Source organism: Equus asinus, chromosome 20, assembly GCF_041296235.1.
Source record: "Equus asinus isolate D_3611 breed Donkey chromosome 20, EquAss-T2T_v2, whole genome shotgun sequence".
Lineage (NCBI taxonomy): Eukaryota > Metazoa > Chordata > Mammalia > Perissodactyla > Equidae > Equus > Equus asinus.
In genome coordinates this window covers 84,359,354-84,386,419 of record NC_091809.1, presented here as the reverse complement: position 1 = coordinate 84,386,419, position 27,066 = coordinate 84,359,354, and the positions used below count along the sequence as shown (strand labels likewise).

Genomic DNA, 27,066 nt, shown 5'->3' with positions numbered 1-27,066 from the left:
ATAAACCTCAAATTGCATTTTCACACTTAAGTGGGAAATCTGAGACACTACCTAATGGCTATCCTGGGCCAAACTGCATCACAGAATGGGGAAGGCAAAAGTAATCCCTTCAGTTATAGTTCACTGAACTCCACAAATCTACCAATTCTGGAAATGGAAGGAAGGAAACTAGCATCACTGGGTATCTGCTATATGCCAACCACTGTACACACATTATTTCTAATCCTCACAACAATCCTCAGAGGCACTCTAGATATCCCTTACTGATAGGTAAGAATTTAAGGCTCAGAGACATTAAATAACTTGCCCAAGGTCACACAGCTGCTAAACTAAAATTTCAGCTAAAGTTTCTCTGACTTTAAATTCTAAGCACTTTTAACCTTCAGTTTTTGCTTTTTTGTGCTACCTATTAGGAAAACCTAATAAAATATACTTTTAAAAAAAAACTCTAAGATATCAAATTTAAATGCTACCTGAACCTTTTACAAATTTCTAATACTTCGAGGTAGGCATGGGATGAGCAATGTGGATGAATTATGACTTCATCGTACAATTCATTTTCAAAATTCTCCTTGAACCTTCTCAACAAGCTTGTGTGATATGATCCTCCACAACTTTATCTGTGAGAAAACTGAGGCTCAGAAAGGTTTTATGATTTGCCCAGGGAAGCATGGAAACTAAAACCCAGAACTTTGACTACAAGTTCATTGCTCATGCAGCTTTATCACAATGCCAGACTTAAACACACGCATAAGGAACTCAAAAATCTGCTGTGGAGTTCTTCGCTTATTTATGAAGAACATCTGTTCATAATTAATAGCATGTGGAACACTGGGCATGGAGAAGAGAAGGAAGGAGTACCAGAAAGCCCTTTAGGGCCTCAAGCTGCCTAAATCTAAACTTTCCTGTTTCGAGAACACTAAAAGCTCATTCAGTGGGAGGGGACACGAAGTCTAGGTGATAGAGAAGCATTTTGGGAGCTCTGAACTCCTAAATGTACTCTGGACCACCAACAGAAAGCTGAGCTGGTAATACTGACTTCTAGGATTGAAGGCCTGCTATGTTTTAGGCACCATGCTAGGCTCTTTCCGCACCCCGTTCCTATCTTCCTCATGGTCCTTTGGGCACGTAATAGAATCCCTATTTTACAGATGAGTAAATTAGGCTGAGAGATGAAATGACTTCTTCAAATCCTCCAAGTGATACAGCGGCAGACTAGGGATGTGAATCCTGATTGGGGTGACTTCAAGACCATTGTTTAATCTATAGTAATAGAAAGCAGATCAATGGTTGCTTCAATGAGGGACCGGGGACAGCAGGAAGAAGGGCTGACACAGGAGCACTGGGAAACTTGGGAGCTGATGGATATATTCACTATCTGAATAGTGGTGATGGTTTCACAGGTGTGTATGTATGTCAAAACTTAGCAAACTCATTAAATTTGCGTCATTTATTACCAATTTTACCTCAATAAAGCAGTTTAGGAGGGGAAAAAACACATTGTTCTTTTTACTAACCACTGACCATGACCCCAGAATATCTGTCCTCACAGTATGTCTCATCACAGGGAAACCAGGCCAAACAGTTCTTTCCCTAACCAATTTAGTTCTGAGTTTATGCACACTATTAGTAAAACATCACTGAACGAAGTTTTAAGTATCTAAGAGTAACAAATTATTTCTGAACGCCCTACAGTACTTCAGAATACATTTCCATACAAATAAAATGTTAATTACAAAATGTAGCCTGGTAAAAGGATAAAGAGTAAAGGCTCTGGCATCACAGAAACCTGGACTGAATACCATCCTTGGTTCTTACAATTCAATCTAGTCAGGTTGCTGAATCTTTGTCCTATTCCAGATTTATAAAAGGAAAGTGATAATAACAAAGCTACCATTTACTGAAATCGTACTATATGCCAAACACCAAACTAAGCATTTTATCTAAATAACTCATTTAATCCTCCCAATGACTATATACAGTCATGCGCCATATAACATCTCAGGCAATGAAGAACCACATATACGATGCGGTCCCGTAAGATTAGTACCATACAGCCTAGGTGTGTAGTAGGCTTTACCATCTACGTTTATGTAAATACACACTACGATGTTCGTACAACAACAAAATTGCCTAACAATGCAATTCTTAGAATGTGTCCACATCGTTAAGCGATGTTTGAGTATACTGTAAATACCACTATATCCCTATCTCATAGATGGATAAAATAAGTTATAGAAAAATTAAGTAACTTTGCAAGTCACACAGCCAGTAGGTGCAATGGCTATGATTTAAACTCACCTTGCAAAATTATTCTGAGGAATAAACTTGAAAAAGGAAGTAAAATACTATCAGTGTTATAGTATAGTGTAAAAGAGAGAATACCCCCTCTATGCTTTAAAGCAAGCTTCTCTAAAGATGAAAGGAAAAATTTTTTTTAAATATTCTACAAATTAAACTTTTAACTGATTAAGGCTAGTGGTGCGCACTTTACCCAATTTATCCCTAAATCTCAGTATGCAAAATAACTATTATTTTTCTCTGCTTTACTGATGGGGAAAGTGCAATTCTGAAACGTTAAATAACCTTCAATGGCGGCACAGACATTAAGTCTTCTGACAAGAAATGGAGCTCTTTTCAGTTCAGCTTGTTGCCGTCCAAGCCACTCAAAACAACACTCAATATTTTTGCAGAGACCACTCCTTGGAGCATCTTAATCAGTATCTTCCATAATAGCACAGAACTAAAGTTTCATGAATTCTGGACTTAAAACTCTTTGTCCTAACTCATGAGATTTACACTGTTAGCACTTCACAAATGACATCTACACACTAATATAATCCAATGTTCTTCTCACTTATTTCTGGTTTGGGTAAGAAAATTGATGCTCCAATCTATCAAAATACTATTATCAATGAACAAGTAAAAAACAAAAACCAGGATGTAATATTTGTATAGCACATTTATGAAGTTCTTTCACATGTATTAAATCCTCACAACTTTCAAAGACAGACACGAACATGACTATCCTCACTTTACAGGGGAAAAAACTGAGATTCAGAGTGCGTAAACACCTCGTCCCAAGTCAGACAGCTAGTAAGTGGCTGAGCTATGGTTCAAATCCAGATGTTCTGACTCTATACTCAGGATCTTCCACACACAAGACCTAGTCTTCTTTCAGAAATAAGCTCATGTATCTACTCCTACAAGAACTCTTCCCGGAAAAAGGTATTAACGCCTCCCTCTCTGCTAGTTATTTTACAGCATCCACACACAGTGAACTGTAACGTTATTTGTTTATAATGTCTCCCTTGCATCTGGGAGCTCATTGGAGACAGAGACCACATCTCACTCATCTCTGTGTCATCAGAACCTACCTAGCACAGAGCCTGACACTCACGTTAACTAAATGAATGCATGCATAAATGATTACTTTTGCCTGCTATTAAGACTCTAATCAGCACAATATTTTTTGGAAGCTATAGTTTAAATCACCTGTCAGGAACTACTAAGGGCTTAACAGGGCAGTCATAAAAACCCCACATTTCTTAACGTCTCAGTCATCCAACCACCGTAACAGACAAGTCAAATCTTATACTTACGTTCAAAAAAATCAAATGCACAAGCAGAATATTGATAAAATGTGGTTTTGTAGCATTTGTTTTATGTTATCTAAAAGTTAAAATTGACCAGAAAAGCAATCATAAGGCCCCAACTTCTCCATTTACCACTGTGACCTTCATTCATTCCAAGTGAGATTCCAGGATCTGTCACAAATCAAGTTCTTTCTGAGTATCCACATGTCTACCGTGTACGTAGCTCCACTGACCCAACTATGGGCGAAGAACAGATGAAAGCTACGTGAGAGTGGGCTGAACACAGGGGAGGTAGGGGGAGGTGTCACAACAGAAAAGCCATTGTATTAAAACTCAGCCTAGAACAACACGGAGTAACATTGACTGGTTGGGAAATTACAGCTGCTAATGGACCAGCCTGAAACTATGGATTCACTCAACAAGAACTTACTGACGCCTGTTCCACGCAAGGTCCAAAAACGGGTTCATGAAAATAAAAGGATGATCGGATACAATCCATGCCCACTGCAAGTGAAGAAGACCAATAAATAATAAATACATGGATAATTATAATCAGGGCAACCCAGAGATGGGGCACCCAATCCCACCCTGGGAAAGAAAGGACAGCTTTCTGCAAAAGGTTAACTCCTAGGCTGAGTCTTAAAGGCTGAGTAGGAGTTAGACAAATTAAAAGTTACAAAGAGACGTCCAGGCCCAGGGAGGAGCACGTGCAAAGACACTGAAACAAGAGGCATGCCAAATCTGGAGAACTGCAAACACAGTAGAGTGTACACTTCATTAGTACTAGAGATAAAATGTGCAAGCTGGGAAGAGAGACAAACAATGAATGACACTGGAGAGGGAGTGAGGGAGCAGATACTGAACTAACTGCCTTATACACACACTAGGGAACCTAGCCCACCCCTCAAAGGTGTTAAGTATTCAAGAGGTCCCTGCTAACTCCCATCTAGAAGACTGTGTGTCTACACTGACACCTGGCTGAAGGGCAGGCAGGCTTTCAGATATGCTCATTTATAATGGATACTTGGTTTTCCCCTCCGTAACTCCACAGCCTGACCAAAATGTACTGTGACAGCTATAAATCTCAAAAATATGGATGATATTACCACCAATATGAATAAATGCAGAAAAATTTAAAAAACACACTCCTCTTCTGGTTCTGGGGCAGGGTACTATGGAGAAATATTGGATCCTCTCAGTGATGACTGCTATAGTGACAAAAAATTTAGAAATGGGTGTTTCTCACAAGCACTGACATTTTTAATTTAGAAAGAACCATCAACCCCAGTGAACTCTCCAGAACAATCTACCCTGTTTCAACTAGACTACAAAATTTTAAAAGTTGATGGAGAGTCAAGGCCATACCATACCTGCATTGGTTCACCAAGAAATCCAGGCAAAATTAGAGCTTCATTGCCAGGAAGACCAAGTAAAGTACAATCAGAGAACAAATCCAAAAGACAAAACCCAATAAATTCAGTGCTTTATCTCTCTAATAAAAATGCTTTAAAAGCCACAACATTTTTCCTTCTTCTCCCTTTTTTTCTTTTTTTTTTGAGGAAGATTAGCCCTGAGCTAACTGCTGCCAATCCTCCTCTTTTTGCTGAGGAAGCCTGGGCAGAGCTAACATCTGTGCCCATCTTCCTCTACTTTATATGTGGGACGCCTGCCACAGCATGGCCTGCCAAGCAGTGCCATATCTGCACCCGGGATCCGAGCTGGCAAACCCCAGACTGCAGAGGTGGAACATACGCACTTAACTGCTGCGCCAATGGGCCAGCCCCCTTCTTCACATGCTAAAAGTCACATTAAATCCCATAGTTCATTCTAGAAGGATAATATGAACAACAGCTTCCATTTATTGAGTAATCAATATATCCCAACACTGTGGTAAGTCCTTTATATGAATTACCTCACTCAATCCTCACAACTACCTTGGAATTATGTACTACTATTATTGCCCTTCCCTTTTCAAAGATTAAAAAAAATGAGACACAGAAAAGTGAAGTAACTTGCCCAAGGTCTCCTAGCTAGTAAGGGTGGAAAGCCAGGGCAAAATAGATGTACTACCTATTTCTGAAGACATCATTAACAATCTAAGGAAAACTCATCCCATTAGATCTCTTCGATTCCTAAATATCCAAATTATTTAAATAGTTTCACAGAGTTTATCATTAAGAAGACTGACCCTTTCCCCTAGCAACAAATGGTGACCAGACCAAACTTGGTAGTACCAATCTACACAGCCGCCCAGAGGTGTTAGGTTATATCCTACTCTGTAAAAACTGGTTCACTCATTTAGCACTGACTCAATTATACAACAAAAATGTACTAAGCCCTACTAGGTTGCAGGGATCAAGGATACACAAATAATCAAGGAGACGCTGTCCTTGGAAGACAGCATAGCACACAGGAAAAAGGACTCATAGGCTTTGGAGGCAGAAAAGTCTGGGGATAAACCCCACCTTAGTCACTTACTGGCTGGTAGTCCTGAGCAGCCTCCACATCTCTGAGCTTAAGTTTTCTCACGTACAAAATAAAATAATTATGACTACCCTATAGGTTAATTGTAAGTTTAAATAAGATAACACACATAAAGGGTCTAGCACCATGTAAGCAAAATCAATGTCAATTCTTTTCCCCCAGAACTAAGGTTCCAGGCTGTAGGGTGCTGCTGAAAGGTAAAATAACGCTCAGTCCTATGACTTGTCTAGCCTGCCTCTTCCATTCTCCTCTGCCCAACACAGCAAAAAACCAAAGGCATTATAAAACAAGATTACTTGCCTGTGACTTTATCTGCACCTTTTTCTTTTTCTACTGCAAATGCTCCAGCTTAAGGGCAGGAAGACTAAATACACCTAGAAAACCACTTTTATGCACAGCTATACACAGATCTCTAAAGGCCACTTCATACCTTTCCTTCACCACAAAGTGGTGAAGAAGCAGCAACAAGCCCAGTGATTTTCTAACATCCTGACAAATTCGTAAAACTGCTCACTCGCCGCTGAAGAGTTTTGATTCTACCAAGCCGAGGAAAAACCAGCTGCATTCATGCTGGCTTTCAAAACAGTACGTTTAGTAAAGGTTTAACAAAACCACCTATTCCCCGAATAAGAAATAAAGCTTGGAAACATAATCATACTAATAAATAAAAACATACCATCTTATATTGAATCAAGGCAGTGACAGCAACTGTAATAGTGTCACTGCATTCTTCATAGCCATGCCAAAAAAAGTGAGCTAGTTTCAGTTTCACTAAAGAATGTTCTTGATGCAGCCACAGAAATTATTAACTTTATTAAATCTCAATCCTTAACTACACATCTTTTCAATATTCTGTAATGAAACAAGAAGTACACATAAAGCACTTCTACATACCAAAGTACCAAGAGTTGTCACAAGGAAAAGCACTAACGCACTTGTGCAACTGAGTTGCAAGCTGAACTAGCTGCTTTTTTCATGAAACACCATTTTTAGAAAGAACGACTGGCAGACAAACTATGATCATTCAGACTTGGATGTTTGGCAGGCATTTTTTCAAAAATGAACAATGTGAGACTCTCACTTCAAGGAAAACAACTGTCAGTATTTGTTGCCAATGATAAAATTTGAGCTTTCAAGTGAAAATTAGAAAAGACTTGTCTGATGAGATTGGTGGTGATATTAACAAATGTGATTTTTTTTACATTTTATAACAGAATGTGTTAACGTTTAGAAGATCCATATAACTCACTGAACCAATATTTTCCTAATGACCAATGCATGATGCTACAAAATCATGCACAGGTGAAGATTCATTCAAAGTAAAAAACAGACCAATTAATTTTAATGTAACAGAGCATGAAAAGCTCACTGATATGGTTTCAGAGTCCGCAAGGCAATGGACCTTTAAGAAACTACCAGTTGTCAAATTTTGGTGTAGTACTGAACAAGAATATCCATAATTAGCTAAAAAGGCAATTAAAACATTCCTCCCTTTTCTAGCCACATATATATGTGGGACTGGATTTTCTTTATACACCACAAACAAAACAACCAATTGCAACAAATTGAACGTAGAAACAGATATGTATTCAGTCAGAAAGTAAAGAGATTTGGAAAAATGTAAAATATTATTCCTCTAATTTTTTTGGCTTGGAATAAAATAGTTATTTTCATTAAAATAAGCTAAAGTTTAATAGGTTTATTTTTTAAATAAATTAATAAATACTTTTTAAACTTCACAGTTTTAATTTTTAATACAGTAAATATTGATAGATATAACTCACAAACAAAAGCTCTTTGGGGTCTTCAATAATTAGTAAGAGTGAAGACACCAAAATGTTTGAGAACTATTGCTATATAGCAACAAGCAAGAAGAAACTGCTCCTACACATAAGAACATAAATGAATCTTACAAAGCTGAGTGCAAAAAGCCAGTCATACCTTATGCAAGTTCATAAACAGGCAAAAATAACCTTTGGTATCGGAAGTCAGATTATTGGTTACCTTGGAGAAAGTGATAAGGTTCCCTTTCTTGATCTGAGTGCTGGTTACACGTTTTGTGCACTATTTTCTATATATGTTATATATACCTCAATAATATTTCTTTTTAATTTACATTTTCTATATAAACGTATACCCATATACACATCTGCTTCAGGCTCACCTACGGAAGTTCTATCAGCACTGGCTGGGGCAGAACAAGGACATGTCTTTTTTTTTTAAACAGATCCTCAGGTGATTCTAATGTGTAGCCAAGATACTGCTCATCTAAGTAGGTTGAAAAATACTGATCTAAGAGTTTAATACCAGGGAGCTTTATATACAGTACAGTAAAAAGAACAAGATCTTTGGAGCAAGGCAGATCAGGTTTTTAATAAAAGCTTCTCTTTTCTTACTAGTTATGTAACCAAATACAAGCTACTTAACACGCAGGCCTCAGTTGCTTCAGTTTCCTCTTCTGCAAAATGGGCACAATACTCTATACCCCACAGGTGTAAGGATTAAATTATATAAGGGAGAGAAGGCACCCAACATATTGCCTACCACACATTGTCAAATATTAGGTCCCTTTTGTCTTTCCATCCTTATCCTCTTCTAGTCCTAAGGCCTAAAACAAATAACCCTCTTAGATCTTGATTTCTTCATCCTTAAAGTGAAAGTAATGCAACATGACCAACTTGTGCACTGCAGATCAAATAAAATAGCATAATTATATTTGCAGAAATACAAATAGCATAATTATATTTACAGATAGGATTTTTGTTATCAACTCAAAATAAAAGAGGGAGGAGGACATGTTAGAAAACTAGGATAAGTAGAAAAATTATAAAGTAGAGGCTAGAAAATATGAGCATCAGCAGAAACTGTCAAGCTTGAAGGACATGATCAGAAGGCAAATCAAGATCATAATCTTGAGTCAGCCAAAGATCGAACTTTACTGTGAAAAATATATCAGCCCAGGTTCCGTCAAAATGTCTGTATCTAAGAAAAAGCACAACCATAAAAAAGGCATATTCTGAAAAGACTCAGACACATGCCTAAATGGGGGAGGAGGGGGGTTGTATTGGAGCTTTGTGAACAAGGTGTTCTTACAGCATCTTCATAAAGAGATCAATGGCTCATTTAATAAAATGTTAAATTTCTAAATAAACAGAGTATTTTGACAAAAAAAGATTCTGTACAATTTTTTTCAATACTAGAGATACGCATAACTGCCCAGGGAACTAAATTTTATAATAAAAGAACAAGGAATACGAACTTGCTTTAGTCTCTTTGCTCTTCAATATTCTACAATTCAAGTTGGATTTCTACAACATACCAGGGATTGTCAAGCTATGGCACACACATGGCCTGTTTCTGTATGGCCTGTGAGCTAAGAATGAAACAAAGGAGGAGGGAAGGAGGGAGAAGATGGGAAGGAGGAGGAGGAGGAAAAGAAGAAGAAATAACAGAGACTATATGTGGCCCACAAAGCCTAAAATATTTTTTACAGAAAGCATTTGCCAACCCCTGAGCACACCATCTTTCTGTCTTCTAATCTGAACTTTCTGCTATACATACATCATCATCATCATCATCATAGCCTTTACCAATCCAATTAAATTCTAAATTCCATTCTAAATAAATAAGAACCTACAGCTGGAAAACACATATCACCTTACTTCTCATTAGAATTATCATGCTACTGGTTTGTCAGCTATCCTTACTAGGGTCAGTTCAAAAACTAATCACTCACTACTTGCAAGGCACCCTCCAAGAGCTAGGACTATAAACATGATTAGGACACAGTCCCTGAGCCTAAAAAAATTATAGTTAAGGAGCAGACAAAAGTTAATTTTCCTGAAACAGGGCAAGTACTATAAGAGAGGCATGTATTGGTTGCTCCTAGTGAACAAAACAATGGCACTTATGACAACCTTAAGCATTCTGAAAGGTTTCTTAAAGGAGATGCACTTAACCCAGAGGGATAAATAAAAGGAGACACAGCATGAGCAAAGGTGTGAACCTGCAAGATTATCTATAGAAAAGACACGTGCTCAGTATTACCAGTGATGGGAGATCAGGCAGGAGGAACACTAGGGACAGGTCACAGAAGGCCTCATGTGTCAGACTAAGGAGCTTAGACTTTAGAGCCAATGAAGGGATTTAAGCAGGGGAGTGACTTGGACATATACACCTATTGGGCAGATGTTCTAGCTGCTGGGTGGAAGATAAGTTCACTACACAGGTGGTACAGAAACCAGTTTGAAGGCTACTGCACTCGTCCAGGTGAAATTAGGGTCTGAGCTAAGGTGTTAATAGTAGGAAAGGGGAGATGAAGCCCAGAAATATTTAGAAAGATTTATTTTTGGCTATGAGAGATAAGGGAGAAGAAAAGACTAATGGCACAGAATCGTATCTTGGATGACTGGACGGATGGCAGTGCCTTTAAGTTAGGACAAAACTACAGGAAGAGGGGCTGGCCCCATGGCCAAATGGTTAAGTTCACGTGCTCCACTTCGGAGGTTCAGGGTTTCGCCAGTTCGGATCCTGGGCGTGGACATGGCACCCACCGCTCATCAAGCCACACTGAGGCGGCGCCCCACATGCCACAACTAGAAGGACCCACAACTAAAAAAATATACAACTATGTACTGGGGGGCTTTGGGGAGAAAAAGGAAAAATAAAATCTTAAAAAAAAAATACAGGAAGAGATGATTTTAACTTTGTGGGGGGGGTTACTAACTGGCGTAAGTCAGAAGAAGTAGATGGGGAAAATCAGTTGTCTTGGACCTACTGAATTTGAGGGTCACTGAACCGGGTGAATGTGGGTGGCCAGCAGCCAGTGAGATAGATAAGTCTGGAGCTCAGGAGAGAGCTCTGAGCTGGAGATGGATTTGAGAGTCATCAGCACACAGGTAGCAGTTAAAACCAACAGAGTGGGCAAAACCACTCAAGGAAAGAATCTTAACAAATCCAGTGAGCTAAGGAGCCAAATCTAAGGAATATCGACATTTACTGAGAAAGCAGAAACAATAAAGATCTCTTCTTAAATTTCAGCCAGTTAGTTTAACAGCTTCAAAAATCTCTTCCATGGGGTCAGCCCCGTGGCCGCGTGGTTAAGTTCGCATGCTCCGCTTCAGCAGCCCAGGGTTTTGCCGGTTCAGATCCTGGGCGCAGACATGGCACCACTCATCAGGCCATGCTGAGGCGGCGTCCCACACAGCACAAGCAGAAGGACCCACAACTAAAATATACAACTATGTCCTGGGGGGCTTTGGGGAGAAGATTAAAAAAAAAAAAAAAAAAAAGATTGGCAACAGTTGTTAGCTCAGGTGCCAATCTTTAAAAAAAAAACCAAAAAACTAAGAGGGAAATGACGATGTGTGTGAGGATAATGAAGAGCAAACATTGTATACTCCATTCTCCACTTCAATGAAGCCCCAACTGTTTCATTTTGAGCTAGCCATCACAACTAATGTGGAACCAGGTCCCATAAATTTACTACGAGAAAGTCCTCTAGCATCTTCTCCATCCCACTGTATCAATCTTCAAGTTTCAAGGGAGAAACTGTGAACTGATCTTCATGTATTCCTCCTCCACTGGCAAAAGAACCCTTCAGAAAGGCAATAAACCAAATATGACAAGCTTTTTACCTCCTGTAGGGTGCCCTGATGCAGTTTTGTAAACTAAGAGGGAAAAGAAAAACCTTAACATTTAAATAGTCCTTTACAGTTTAAAAAAGTATTTTCACATTTATTATCTCATTTGTGCCCCATTTTACCAATTAATAAACTGAAGCTCCAACAGATGATTAATGAATTTGGATTTCAAATCTCTTAGACAAAAAATTCTTGGTGTTTAGATTGCTAAACTGCTATGTATAACTGAGGACTTCCTATTCATGGTATGCTCTGTACATCAGATGACAGACCCTCCTCCACAGTCAGGTGAGGACCAATGTACCAGGCTGCCTTTCTGCAAAGAGAAAGATGCACAAAATTTCTCACCAAAAGAATTAAGTGACTGCCAAAACATGACATGAAGCTCTAAGCTGGTATAACAAAGAATTAGTATCCAGTAAATAAAGAACTCCTGCCAATGAGAAAAAAGCTCTAAGACAGTGCTCTTTCACAGCCCAGAAAGGCGGCTAATACTCCCCATTCCTTTTTCCAAGTATGATTGAGCCACATCTGGATAATCTGATCATCCATAAACACAAACTGGCTTCCTCTTGCTATCTAGACTATGCACGTATGTATGTATAGACATGCATGCATACATACATATACTGAAGAATACATATATTTATGCATATATAAATAAGAAGTGTTGGGGCCAGCCCCATGGCCAAGTGGTTAAGTTCACGCGCGCCTCTTCGGCGGCCCAGGGTTTCACCAGTTGGAATCCTGGGCGCAGACATGGCACCGCTTGTCAGGCCACGTTGAGGCGCCATCCCACATGCCACAACTAGAAGGACCCATAACTAAAATATGTACCAGGGGGTTTTGGGGAGAAAAAGAAAAAAAATCTTTAAAAAAAATATATAAGAAGTGTTGCTGGGTAATAGGACTATAGACAATAATTTTGCTTCCTTTCACATTTTTATATTTTTCAATTTCTACCATAAGCATATGTTACTTTAGTGGTGGAAGAAATAAAACTCTTGTAAAGTTAAAAAATAATAAGAATAAATAAGAATAAAGCAAATCATACAAGAATACTTATACTATGGTTCTATTTATATTAAATTGCAAAAGTAAAAAACATTGTTTAGGGGCCGGCCCCGTGGCCAAGTGGTTAAGTTCCTGCGCTCTGCTTCAGCGGCCCAGGGTTTCACCAGTTCGAATCCTGGGCACAGACATGGCACCGATCATCAAGCCATGCTGAGGCAGCATCCCACATGCCACAACTAGAAGGACCCAACTAAAAATACACAACTATGCACCGGGGGGCTTTGGGAGAAAAAGGAAAAATAAAATATTTAAAAATATATATATTATATTGTTTAGGATATGCACTTTTTTGGTAAAACTATAAAGAAAAGCAAGAGAATGATTCACACAAAATTCAGGAAAGTGGTTACCTCTGAGGGAGAGAGGACGGAGATTCAATTAGGCGGGGAATCCCAAGAGGCTTTACAGGTACTAGAAATCTCCTTTTTGTTAAGCTGGGTAGCAAAAACATAGGTCTTCAATTTATCATTCTTTAAATTGAAGATTTATGTTATATGTACTTTTATACATATGGCTTATTTCACAATTTAAAAACAAGACATAAACAGGGTTGAGGAATCAGATTTGGAGGCTGTAACTCAGACTCTTTCTTTCACTTGTTGACTGTGTAACCTTAAGCAAGTCATTTAACCTCTCAGAGCAGTTTTTCCTCTTATTTTACAGATGAGGAAGCGAAGAGCTAACATATGTTTAGCACTTTACTGTTTAAAGCTCCTAGACTACAGTACAAATATGCAAATATGCAGATAAACTATGAGATGATAATACAAAGTAATACATTCTTAATAAATAATAGAACATCACAGTGCTAAGAATTCAATGGTAGGACACACAAAGCTATTCACATTCTAGTCTCTTCCTGTCTAAAACTAATGGCAACAACTAATATTTTTTAATGTGTACTATGTAATACACTGTGTTAAATGCTTTCCATGGATTATTTTGTTTAATCTTCAAACCAGCCTTATGACATTAGTTCTCTTATGCCCACTTTACAGATGAGACCATTGTGCCCAAGGTCACACAGCCAGTAGTAAATGGTGGACAGACTTCAGAACCCACACCCTTCACCACATTAGTTCTGCCTCACTTATCTCACTATATTTAAATCATCTATCCCTCCCACAACACTGAAAGCTCCTTGACAACTGTTTTTGTTCATTTTCATTTCCCCTGGCACTTAGCAGGCAATAAGTAAATAAATATTGAACAAATATTTCGTATATGTACAGTGTTTTCAGGACATAAAGTTATTTCAGGACATGAACTGATTGGTTCCCCTTGACAGCCTTATAAAGTATGAACTTGTTTTGTTTTTTGCCCATTTTAACCATAATTAAGTGTACAATTCAGCTGAAGTAAGTACATTCACAATATCGTGCGCCCATTCCCACTAAGTATGAAAGGTTGTTAATGACTTCTCTGAACTCACTCAGCTATCAAGTGGTAGGATGGGGATTTAAACCCAGGACTCTCGACCCCTAAATTCACAGGTTATTCATTCCATCAAGGTGCCTGTCTACCAATACCTCCATCAGCTCTCCTTCTCATCAGGACATCGGGGGAATCAAACGAGGTAAAGACACTAAAACAGTCTACGTACATTTCTACTGCACGGGTGACCACAGCTGTGAGGGAAAAGAATCCACCAAGACATTTCTCTCAGGTGATTAATTTTCATTTTGAGCTTTCAAAAGCTGACTTTAATATAAATATCCCACCTCTAGATGAAGCCTGCAGATCCACAAAAGCAATGTCTGGACCCCAGAGTAAAGTTATGAGGAGAACTGCTTACATTAGTTAGATTACACTCTCATCAAATTACAGGTAACTGCTCAAACCTGATTTTTATTATAATACAGAAAGCTTCCTCATAACAAAACACTTTCAATTGCAAGGATAAGTCCAACCTGGCATCATTCTCCCCATTTTGGAATTGTTAAAAAAAAATTCTAAATATCGGGTATTTTTATGTGCTCAACTGTGAAAGCCAAGGAAAGTGGTTTGCTTATGAGCTGAACTCTGAAGCTTGAACAAAAAAAGAATTATTTTGATCCTACTGGTGCCAATACTATCCCCTTTACATCCCTCCTCAATTTTTTTCAGTCTGAGCTCTAATCAACAGCCTCTTCATGTTTAACATATCATAGTTAATGCAATTAAGTCCTGAAAACCGTTTTCCTAAAGATGTTTCCTCCATTCACACTCCTCTCTACCTTCCAGCATCACCACTCTGCCATAAGAATGAGCATATCATTAAGCTTTAAATAAAATTTCTGATGAAGAGACGGAGATATTGTTCTGTAGTTAGTGCCGAGTGCCACATCAACAACATCCCCTAAAAAAATAAAAGATGATGCTCTATACTTTATTTATCCACATCTGACAGAATTCCGACCACCTGAATTCCTTTAGAAGAAAAGTCAATCTATAGAAATACGGTCCAATTACTTTAAATTTTATGAAGTAATGTCAAAAGAGAATCAAATGAAAAACTCCATCAATACCAAACCATCTCACCAATGAATATTTATGACATTTCCATATTTCCTGTCTTCTCTCTGTTTACATAAAGCGGTAGTGCCAAGATTCATCTCAGGATTATTAGCCTGCAATACAATGATGGGCCTAATTGCCTTGCAAACCAGGACACCAATAAATGGAGTCTTCAAGCAATCAATTTAAAGATGAGAAAAAAAAAGCCCTAAGCTCTTTCTGCATACATGCACGTTGCCTGACTAGGAAATAAATTCAGCCTCATATTCTTCAGTCTCATTCATCGGTTCTCAAGCAAGCCATGCTCCCTTAACTACCTCAAGCTCATCAAACCTATTTAACTCCAAATTCCAGAACCAATTTTTAAATGCACCAGGGGGAGGAGAGAAAGGAGCAGACAGACATCATAGAGAAAGGTATCTATCACATTCCAGCTTGATGTTCCCCACCTTTAGTTGGAGAGTGGCTTTCTCCCCCCAACTTTCTTTTTATGATATATAAATAATAGAAGACACTCTCCCCTCCTTAATTCTACCTTAACTGAGGCCCCTCTCAACTTTACCCTTTGGGTTGATTTGCTTCCAAATATGATACTGATATAAATGAAACAGAAAGATTAAACTAACAGCTTAAGATGTCCTCTAGGAAAGAGAATCTTTAATGTACCTTCTCCCCTGCAAAGTCCCCTGTCTTACTGTCCCTGCCCCAACCACAGCCTCCATCCAAAGCTGTCCATTTAAGTCCAACCCCTAACCCTGTTGTGTCTCTTGGAGGCCATCCCAAACCTTCCTCTCCAGAATCATCCAATCCACCTCTTCCCAGCACTGCTCACTGCCCCTCTCCATCCTCTCTGCCCCATCCATACCAACAACTCCATGTCTCCCACCCCTTAAATAACCTCTCTGCCACTTTACCATTAGCAACCACTTCTCCAATCCCCTAAGTTCATCTCAGACATTCCTTCAAAACTCCCACTGCCACCTTAGCCAAGGGACATTTTCTTCAAGATACCATCCCCCAACCTTGCTCACCACCTGCCACTATTCTTTCAGTGAATCCAGCTCAGCAGCATCTTCTGTGCCCTCTGCCTTGACCCTGCACCCAGGGAGCCACCATGCCCCTTCCCGTTGTTCTAAGACCACCCTAAATCTTATCTCACTGACACCCCCCCCCCACAATTTCAATCCTTGTCTGCCCATTTGGGGCCTAACTTCTAATTTATCCCCCTCCTGCCAGCTCACCATCACACTCTCCTCACTGAAAGTCCGACCCCCCCCCCCCCCGCCCCCAGCTCCTGTTCCAATCTCCAAAAGCACTCCCAGGAAAACCCCAAATTCTACCCCCTTTGCTCTCCTAACCCACGCTATTCCATAAGTCTCCACCAATTCCACCACCCCCAGACGGCAAACGCCCACTTCAAGCTCAGGTCTCAACCCATGCCAAGCCCTTTACCCCCAGCTCCTACCACCTCACTTAGCCTGCCCCAGGTCCACCCCAAATTCCACCCGATTGAATTAACCCCCTCCAGGGTCCTACCCAACCCTGCAAGTCCACTCTCCATTGAAATCATCCCTCTACCCTGCATCCGGCTCGGATCCCAAGCTGTCAACTGCTCCAGGCCAACCCCAAATCCACCACCCTCATCCAGGCCCCTCCCCCATTAAAAGCCATCCCACTCCAGTCTCATCCTCCATCTCACCCAAAACCATCCCAAATTCCAACCCGACCCCCCCCCCCCCCACGCTCCTGTCCCAGGTCCGGTCATTCCCCATTAAAAGTCCCCTTCCCTTGTCCCCCCCGAAACCCGCTTGGGTCCCACCCTCACCCCACCCCCAGCCCGCGCCTGGACAAGTATCCCCTGCCAGCCCGCCGTTCCACTGCGACCTCAACCCCCTTCCGCCAACCCGCGCGGGGGCTCTGCAGCCCCCACTCTCATCTTCCCCAGTACCACCCGCCCCGGCTCAGAGCGAGCGGACCCGCGGGGGGGGGGGGGGGTCTCCTCACCGACGAGCCGCTGCAGGCGAAAACGGCGGCGGCGGTGGCCGAGGCGACGATGCCCTTGTCTTCTCTGGAGGCTACAGACGCGACGCTCTCGCTCCCTCGCCCGTGTCCAGTAAGGTGGCGGATGGCGCGCAGGGACCGGGAGCCTCCTCCTCAGCGACTCGGCTCTGAATCCTCTGCAGTAGCCGCCGAGGAGCCCGACGGGTGGGGGAGGGGGCTCTCGGCTGCGGGCGAGGGAGGAGGAGGCGGAGGGAGGGGGCGGGGGACCGCTGAGAAGGGCGGGGAAGGAGGAGCCGGTGCGGCGCCGCGACACGTCCCACAGCCTCAGTGCGCCGGGACCACAACTCCCGGCATGCCCTGCTCCGGCCCGCGCGCAGCCCGCGCCACCGGCCTCACGCCCAGTGCGAAGGGGCCGCGCCCTCCGAGGTCACGGACAATGGAATAAAGCCTACCATCCGCGGGCTGCTTTTGTAGACTCAAAGACCCCTTGTGAGGGAAGTTAGGTCACCGTGCGGCCCCATCCCGAAATGGTGATGTTCGCAGCGTCCCCAACCACTTTACGTGCGCGCGCGCACTCACCCCCACGCATACCGCCCCCTCAGCCTCCGCCCGCTGGACTACATTTCCCAGCGTGCCCATAGCCTCCCGCCCTCCTTCCGGCCTTTCTCAGACCTGGTACTACAGTTCCCAGGGAGTGTGGTTTCTGCGAAATGCTGGGAGATGCAGTTCTCAGTTCTTCCTCCATGTTAAGAAAAAGAAGTGAAAGAGGAAAAAGCCGACCCACCGAGGACAGGCTTAGATGGGCTAGATCACCTGTGAGTCTCTACTCTCTTCGCCATTCCGGCTGCCACTCTCTCACACCAGAACTAATGCAGCAGCTTCCTCCTGGCCTCCCTACAAACCTGAAGACGATTTGGCAATTTGAATCCACATATACAAAGGGCATCCTTCTTGACTCAGCTCCATTACTTTTAAGAATTTACCTTAAAAAGATAACCGAACAATTTGGAAGAGATGAATGCACAAGGTTGTTATATGAGGGTGTTGATTACAGAGGGAAAAACGTAAATGTTCATCAATAGGGGGCTGGTTAAATAAATTATATATTCCAACAATGCAGTACTAAGCATCCATTTAAAGTAATGATGTAGATCTATTTACTGACATGAAAAGCTATTCACAATTTATTCTCTAGGGAAAAAAGTTGATTACAGAACAGCATGTTTAGAATGGTGAAATTTATGTGAAGTTTGAGACAGTATCGTATAAGCATAGAGAGTTTTAAGGAAAGAGGTTCCCCAAAATATTCTCTGTGAGTATCTTGGAGTAAAGGGTGTCAGATTTCAAGTAATTTCTATTTTCATATTACCTGAATTATTTAAAGGAAGCACGTAATTTTTTAAGCTATAAGACTTCTGAAAAAATATAGTTTCCAAATCCAGCTACCTCTCTTTGCTGCCTAAAAGCTTTCCATGGCTTCCTATTGCCCTTGGTGATGCTCCAGGACTAGGCCTGTCTGGTTTTTCTGTGAGCTCAACAGTTCCACTATTAAAACAAATAATGGTGGTCACTTAAAATTCATAAAAGAACGTTAAGTTAGTAGGGAAGATTTTCTCAGTTTTTATTGTCCCTTCTCAAATTTTTCCTTCTTCTGGCATTTCCACACCTGATTCCTCCTGTTCTGCTCATTCTTGAAACTGAAGCCAAAGTCTTACCTTCGCTAGAACATATTTTAGGCACACTGATTTTCCTTCTATCTAAATTCTTAGAGCAACGGTTTCTAATCTGCGGGCCAGAGATCACTGTGGGGAAGGGGAGTGAAGAGGAAGGAACAAAGTTATCGTGAAAGGTCTACAAAGCTCTACTTAAACAAAGCGTTGTCTATAGACTGAATAAATGTCTTACACTTAAAAAACTTTTTTCTCCTTTTGTGTCCAGCTCTCCTAGAAAATGGAATATCATATCAGATGATCTCTGATTTAGCATAAATCCTGTGTTCGATTACAGTATTTAGATTTTATATGTCATTATTCCTTGGTGTTCTGCAAGAAAGACCAGAACATTCAAGCTCCACTAGCCAGCCCACTGGAGAATCACAGGCCTACTGGAGAAAGCCCAGGTTGCCTAGCTCAGGGGTTAACTTGGGCCACAGTCCTGCTTCAGCCGATCTCTTCAGCTTCACCCCACCTAAACCTGGTTACACTCCTATCCCTTGACTCATTTTCCCCAAATATAGCAGGCACTGTCATGTTCTCCCAGCCTTAAAATCCCAGCACAACTCCTCCCCGCCTCCCTACTCTCCCCCCATCCCCGCCCCACCACCGGCCTAAAGCCTAGCCCCTCTGCCTTTTCTGAGAATAGTTAAGAAAAGTGCCTATGACATGTTGGCTATGTCCCTTCCCCTCTCTGAGGGTTGCATTGGCCATCCCTTCTTCTAACTTTGTTCACTCCTCCTCCTCCATTTCCCCACTTCCACTGTCAGAAAGTGGAGGCTGGGAGGTCAAAATTAGAAGGGGTCTGGTCTGTCCAGCAAGTAAAGCATTATCTGAGCTAGGGAAATAGGTATGAGGAAACTTACTGGACTAGGAATCTGGGAATCAGATCCTAAATTAGACCTTGCATTGAACTTGCTGAGTGTCCCTTAACTTTTCTGAACCTCAGTGTTTATGTCTGTAAAATGGAAGGAATGATTCCTAACCTCTCACCTCATAAGGTTATTAGGAGAATCCAATAAAACAATGGGTATGAAAGTGCTTTGAAGACTGTAAAGTGCCCCTTATAGTCCAAACTATTCATCTGAGAATTCTTTTTCCAAATCCCTGCCAAATCTTGGCATGTAAACTTTTTACTGCAGCTTATATTCTTACTAATGAATTTTTAAAGTATTTAAGGAACTAACTCCATTAAGCCAATCTAATTACTTGATAAATTTTCTATGTAACACAGCCAAACAATTTCTCACTTTTCTAGATTTTTTCTATGTTGAATTTTCTTCAAGATATATTCTTTATCAGTTTTCCAAGAAAGATTTGATTCATCAAACAATTGCCTTTTATCTTTATCAATGTTTACTGATCACTGCTTCAGCTGTTATGAAATTTCTAGTCATTATTTCCATCAAGTCCACCTTTTCCTGGGAGCAATTTGAGCCATTGTGAGTTTTATTTTGTGTTGAATACTTCTACCAAGTGGAATTTTCCCAGGGGTCAACTTTGCAATGTTCAATGTTACCAACAAAGATGGGATCATTCAGTTTGCTTTTCCATCCATAATAAATTTTTACCACGTGTAGTTTTAGCCATTGTCAGTTTTATTTTGTGTTGATTATGTCTACCACATCCAATTTTTTCTGCAACCCAACCAAAACAAACTCAGGGTCAAAATAGCAGTGTCAAAACGCTATCCATTGCCTATTACTATCTGATTAACTTGGACTGTGAAATGGTTTTGTCCTAGCTATGTTAATGAGCTGGCTTCGAGCTCTCTTTCAGAGCATCTCGTTGGGAACCTTGGCACACGTGTGTGGGCTGGAGTATTACTTTAAGAATTGCTTTAGAATTGCAGGAAAATGGACGTTAGAGACGATGCTAGGAGAACTGATCTTTAAAGAGCCAGGTGCAGTGCTGATGTCTAAGATCCATTATCTTTAATCCTTTAGCCTAAACTTCTTTCACATGCCGTTTTATAGTGGAGGAAATTGACACCCAGAGAGAGGAAGAACTGGCCAAGTTAGGATCAGAAACCAGACCCTGGTTTAATTCTCAGTTAGTGCAATTTGAATGATTATACGTTCCAAAGTTATCTAATTTAATTTTTTGACTTTTGCAATCATCTTGTTGGAAAAATTAAATTATAATTTTTGAGGTTAGCTGAGATACAAAACAAGAGAAATACTCATGAATATAAACAAAGCGTTCTTAAAGAGACTTTTGTGACAGCAAATGAGGCAAAGAGTACGAAAATGTTTTGTAAATGACCCAAACCTGGGCAAATGGAAGTTACTGCCATTTGTGATGAAGGCTGTGATATAAACCTGTTAGGCCAGGTTGACAGACTGCTAGAAAACCGATCACACACACTAACATTCAACAGATGGGATTCGAATGCCCACCCTAGTATTAATTCTAATAGCCAATATTAGAGGAATAAGACTGCATACTGCCTATCCTTTTAAGACCAAATTCAGACATTAGGAAGCCTCACCTGACCCCCAGTTACGTGAGGAGCCCACTCACTGCCATAGCCTGCTCACCCCGTATGTCCATTGTCTGTTTACTGCCCTCAAGGATAAGGACCAGTGTGGTCTGGTCCATCTCTGTGGCCCAGAGTGAGTTCAGCTTGGAGCTTCCAACGGAGTAAGGTTTCAATAAATGGTGGTTGAATTAATCAACCAATCAATCAATTGGCATGACAAGTATATAGACTATATAGATAATCAGTTAAAACGACAAGGGAAATACCTCAATAATGCTGGGGAAAAACATTTTTTAATGACCAGGGAAAAGTGCATGTTAGGTAAAGTTAAGGGGAAAAGTAAATCACAAATGAATCTGCACGAACTGAGTACAGCTAGCAAAGCTCCCGTGCAGCAGCAGCAGTCTGAGGAGAGAACCTTTATGTCCTGGGTTCAGATCCTGCCTCAGCTAGGATTGGGTGTCCTCAGTCAAGTTGGTCCCCTCCTGCACCTGTTTCCTGGCTGACCTTGCAGAACTCCCAGGGCAGATAAAAGACTTAATTAAAGTACCAGATGCTTTGCAGCTTTGCACGGTGTGAAGAGCTGACAGAGGTGAGGGTTGTTACTGACAAAGTTCCGAAGTGAACTTGGAGAGAAGTTTACATTTAGGCGATCCTTTATATAAAGCTACTCAAGTTCATAAACCCCCCCCAAAAAAAGCATGCTAATTACAATGAGTTGAATTGTGTCTCCCAGAAAGATACGTCCACGTCCTAACCCCCGTACCTGTGAATGTGACCTTATTTGAAGGTAGGGTCTTGGCAGTTAAGAATCTCAGAGTGAAATCAATGCTCAATTTAGGTGGGCCATAAATCCAATAAGTGGTGGTGTCTCTAAGAGAAAGGAGAGGAGGCTAGAGACACAGAGACCCCAGCGGGAAGGCCATGTGAAGACAGAGGCAGAGATGTCAGCTCCAAGCCAGGGAACACCAAGGCTTGCCAGCAGCCACCAGAAGCTAAGAGAGAGGCATGGAGGGGTTCTCCCTCAGAGCCTCCAGGAGGAACCAACCCTGCCCACCCCTTGCCTTCAGACTTCCGGCCTCTCCACTGGGAGAGAATGAATTTCTCTTGTTTTAAGTCACCCAGTTTGTGGTAATTTGTTAAGGCAACTCTAGGAAACTAATATGCACATTAAGTTGGAAACCCAAGTAATTAAGTAATTAGCAAATATATTAAGTCCCCTAAATAGATTCACGGAAGTATATTTTGGGAAATGTTTATCAGTTCCATTTAATTTGTCATCTCTACCAGCAGCTATGGAAAATTGGTATTAACATCCGCTGTCTTTGAATCTGTGCCTTTGCTCTTTTGAACCCTTATTGCACTCTTAGTTCTTGCCCTGTCTCCCCGGATGGCCCATACTTCAAGTTAGCATGAAGAACTCTGGTGTCATACGAAGTGCACAGACATAGGGAGGCCAGATCTGTTCTCATATCCCAGCTCAGGCTCTTAGAGGTTATGACCCTGGGAAAATCATTTCTCCTTGGTGGACCTTCCTGTCCTCAGCTGTAAGATGTGACCAGCATTACCTCCTTCACAGGGTGAAATGAGTTAGTTCATGGAAAGCCCAGTGTCTGCCCCAGAAGTTTCATAACTTTGCCTCGTCCAGGGAGCAAAAGAGGTCTTTTCATTTTCTTTTTTTCCTTTCTTTCTTCCTTTCCTTTTTTTTTCTTTCTTTCTTTGTGAGTGATGTTTGGATGGTGGGGGAAGGGGAGTAGGAGCCACCAATTTTCACTTCAACTAGAAGGTGGAAAAGCCTTCCAGAAAAGAGTAAGAACAAAGGGGCTTTTATTCCCCAAAGAGCTGAGGGTCCTCTGGCTGGGGTCTATGGACCCTCATGGAAGAAGATGGACGTTGTTGGATATTATTCATTATTCTTTCAGCTTAAGGTACTGACCGCAGATCCTTTGCCGATGCCAGAGCTCAGGGGTGAATCGAACATGGCCTTGTCCCCAAGGAGCTCACAGTCGAGGGGAGCACACTGGCATACAGTTACATCCCAGTGTCATCAGTGCCATAGTGGAAGAAAGCAAGGGGGGCCCAGAGGGAACACCTAACCCAGGCCAAGAGGTCAAGTATAAGCACTGCATTGCCACCTGCAGATTCTCCTCAAGACGCTAAAAGCTCCATGACGGCCAGGATTTTTGTCTTTTTTTTTACTGCCGTATCCCCAACACAGTAACAGTGCTAGGCACAGAGTAAGCACTCGGTAATATTTGTAAAGTGAATGAATATAAATTGTCACATTACACCAGACCTCCTGCCCCTACAAAGCCTTCTCCAACTGCCCAGCCTCTCAGTTTTATTTCATATCTATTCATTCATTTATCGAGCTTTTCCTAAGTCCCCACCTTTTACCAGATATTATACTGGGTTCTGGGTTCTGAGTCGTGAGCCAAAATACATAAGATTTCATGAAACTCACAGTCTAGGGAAAGAAAAAATTTCCCTATGTAACCCCCATGCTCCTTCAGCCCTGGCCCAGCTCGGCTGTGCCCTGTGTTGATGTCCCCTTAGCTCAGCCTCAGGCTCCCGGAAAGCACCAGGTTTCATTCAGAAGAGGAGAGGTGGGTCCTCCCCCCAGCACTGTGCTGTCCACAGTCACCTGGGCCCCAAGGCAGTTGGGGCTCTTGTACCTGGAGCCTCAACGAGGCCCTCCTCCAGCTTCTGACTTGGCCCTGCTAACCTCCTCCAAGGATCACCAGCAAAGCAAGCCCCTTGCGCTGCCAAAGAAATGAGGCTGCCCTGCCCAGTGGCTCCTGCAATGCTGCCCGGGGCTGGGGATGGGTGAGGGGCATGTGAGGGGTCACTGGGACTCTAGTCACCAAATTCCATTCTGGACTGAGGTCCTTTGGGAAAGGTTACTGAAGCAAAGACCCTTGTACTATTCTGTGAAGGATGAGGAGGAACTCAGCAGACAGTGAAGGGGCCTGTAGGGGGCAGAGGAAGCACTCTCTGAGTTCAGGAAACTTCAGTCAGGGGTTCTCAACCTTTTTTGTTCCATTTTTGATCCTTTAGGCAGGCTGGGGAAGCCTATGAATCCCTTCTCAAAATAGTGATGTTAAGTGCATAACATAAAATACATAGGATTACAAAAGAAACCATTTCTATTGAAATATAGCTATCAAAATATTTTAAAATCTGATCAGTAGGGGGCTGGCCCCGTGGTCCAGTGGTTAAGTTTGCGTGCTCTGCTGCAGGCAGCCCAATGTATCGTTGGTTCAAATCCTGGGCGGGGACATGGCACTGCTCATCAAACCATGCTGAGGCGGCGTCCCACATGCCACAACTAGAAGGGCCCACAACGAAGAATATACACCTATGTACAGGGTGGCTTTGGGGAGAAAAAGGAAAAGAATAAAATCTTTAAAAAAAAAATCTGATCAGTAATATATGTTTACTAATGAAATGACAAGATCTCACCGCCAGTTTAATAACCGCCACAATTTCAAAGTAGTGATGGACACAAACAATATTTCAAAATATCTGTGAGAACTGTAATGTGATGTGGAAACATCTGTGATTTCTGTTACTGATAAAGTCGCAGGAACTGCTAATTCTACTTGAGTTGTAACCTATATTCAAAGTGGAAGGAAATGCGAAATTTCTGTGAAGATTAAGGAATATGAAAATGTCACTTTCCCATCCAAGATCACAGACCCCTGAGTGCTCTCCATGGACTCCCAGATAGGCCCCAGTCTTATGAACCTCTCTCTCTCAAGTAGTTGGATGCAGAGTATGTGGGAAGGGATGACAAAGAGTGGGAGTTTGTGTCTATGACAGTAATTTTTAACGGAGTGAGGGGCTGAAGACATAGTGGGATGCAGTTGGCGGAGACTAAGGAGCCAAACTGAATTCCAATCCTCCTCCCCTTCTCCATCCTCACTCCACCCCAAGCCATCTGATCTTGGGTAAGTCATTTCACCTTTCTGCAAAATGTGAATATTCACACACACCTCACAGGGTTGTCATGAGAGTCTAATGTAAATTTCTCTTCAACCCTAAAACTCTGTACAGAGACAAGTATTTTGCATTTTGTTTTGTTTGTTTAGAACTGTATCATTTTGGTTCTTTATGAAAGAAGAAAGCTCCAGAAAGGTTGGCAAGAAGCATTTGTAGAGGGCAGCGATGAATGGAGCAGAGTGGACAAGATCAGGTGAAGGAGAAGTTGTCTCAGGATGGAGCCATCTTAGCACTTCTCAGAGAATACACATTAGGTGAGCAAAACAGTGCAGAGACAGCAGGACTGAGGCAGGAAAACCTCCAGAAGGGAAAAGTCTGGAAACCAGGGCACCCATGAAGGCCAAGTTCTGCCCAGATACCTATGGCCTGCTAATTGTTATCGATGAAATCCAAGAGGGGGAAAAGTCCTCAGAATAGGCTAACAATCACCTATGTACCCACTAGTCAGCTCTCATTGTGATCTTAAGGGCGGTGGTTCTTTTTTTCTCTAATTTTAGAAAGTCTTTATATGTTGTGAACAATCGCCCTTTGTCAGTAAAACTGATTTCAAAGAGAAGGAGAACTCGGTGCTCCTAGACCAAATCCATCCCTTCCAGCTCTCATATTTTCTTCTAGGCATTTTGTTTTCTCCTAAACTTCTCTTGAAATATTCTAATCCTAACCTGGATGAGTTAAGGGGAAAAGAACTCTGCCTGCTTCTCACCCACAACATCCTGGGAGGCTGTTTGCTGGAAAGGCCATGAAAGGGTTATACTGAGGGTGGGTGGGGGAGAGAAGGCCACTGCCTTTGAGGGCAGTGAGAGAGAGGAGATTCCCAGAACTAGGCAGGTCTGGCACCTGGACACGTGTGTGGCCTGCTCTCTGGAGGTGAAGGAGCGGCGGCATATTGTAGACAGAAGGACGTTGGTATCCATGAAGTATGGGAGGGGACTCCCCAAATATTTTAATCTACGTAAGACCCTAGATCCTTCGTAAGGGAAGGAGCCCAAATATTGACTAAGATGTAAGTTCTGAGTTGGACTTAATTTGATTTACATTGAATAAAGTAGTATGTCATTTCTTACTCCCCTCGGTGTGTGGAGTAAGATTCATACCCACTACACGGTCAACAGAAAAAATAGAAGTGACAACAGCTAAATTGCACACAGTGAAATTACTTATTGACTAAAAATTGATGGAAAAATCGAATAAATCTTCTTGAAAAAATGTAGATCTGCAAATTTTGTTCCAGGAAAAGTGGACTTGATAGAAGATAGAAATAATGACCAAAAACTATAACTTACAATGACAGAGGCTGTAATTATTAAACTGTCATATGAATTTCTTAAATTGACTGATAATGCAAATCATTATAAGATTCATAGAGAAAACTGTTTTTCAGATGAAGATAATTATAGCTCAATTTAAGTGAAAATGGATAAGTTGGAAATAGATTTAATAGGCTGTGTAGAAAAATCAAAGGTATTGAGGTGACCTAATAGCATTTGTCCTGGGAAATATTTTCTCAGTGAAAAAGTAACCAATGTGATATAATTCCATCTAAAAATCTGTATTCATAAACGCAAGGCAAAAACCTC

At 41.5% G+C, this 27,066-nt stretch overlaps 1 protein-coding gene across 12 annotated transcripts in view; it reads right to left on the bottom strand.

Moving 5' to 3' along the window:
• FAM168A (family with sequence similarity 168 member A) overlaps positions 1-17,851 on the bottom strand; it is a 179,143-nt gene extending 161,292 nt beyond the window's left edge. Inside the window, exons 1-2 of one of the 12 annotated variants that reach the window (XM_070490732.1) lie at positions 17,297-17,838; positions 4,027-4,100 (exon numbers count right to left, since the gene is read on the bottom strand). In XM_070490732.1, coding sequence (XP_070346833.1) covers positions 4,027-4,095 — 69 coding nt within the window. In that variant the 5' untranslated portion in view covers positions 4,096-4,100; positions 17,297-17,838. Of the gene's footprint in view, positions 1-4,026; positions 4,101-17,296 lie in introns of all 12 variants that reach the window. The other 11 variants (XM_070490737.1, XM_044753353.2, XM_044753340.2 and 8 more) reach the window with 11 other exon arrangements.
• Positions 17,852-27,066: the final 9,215 nt, after the last annotated feature.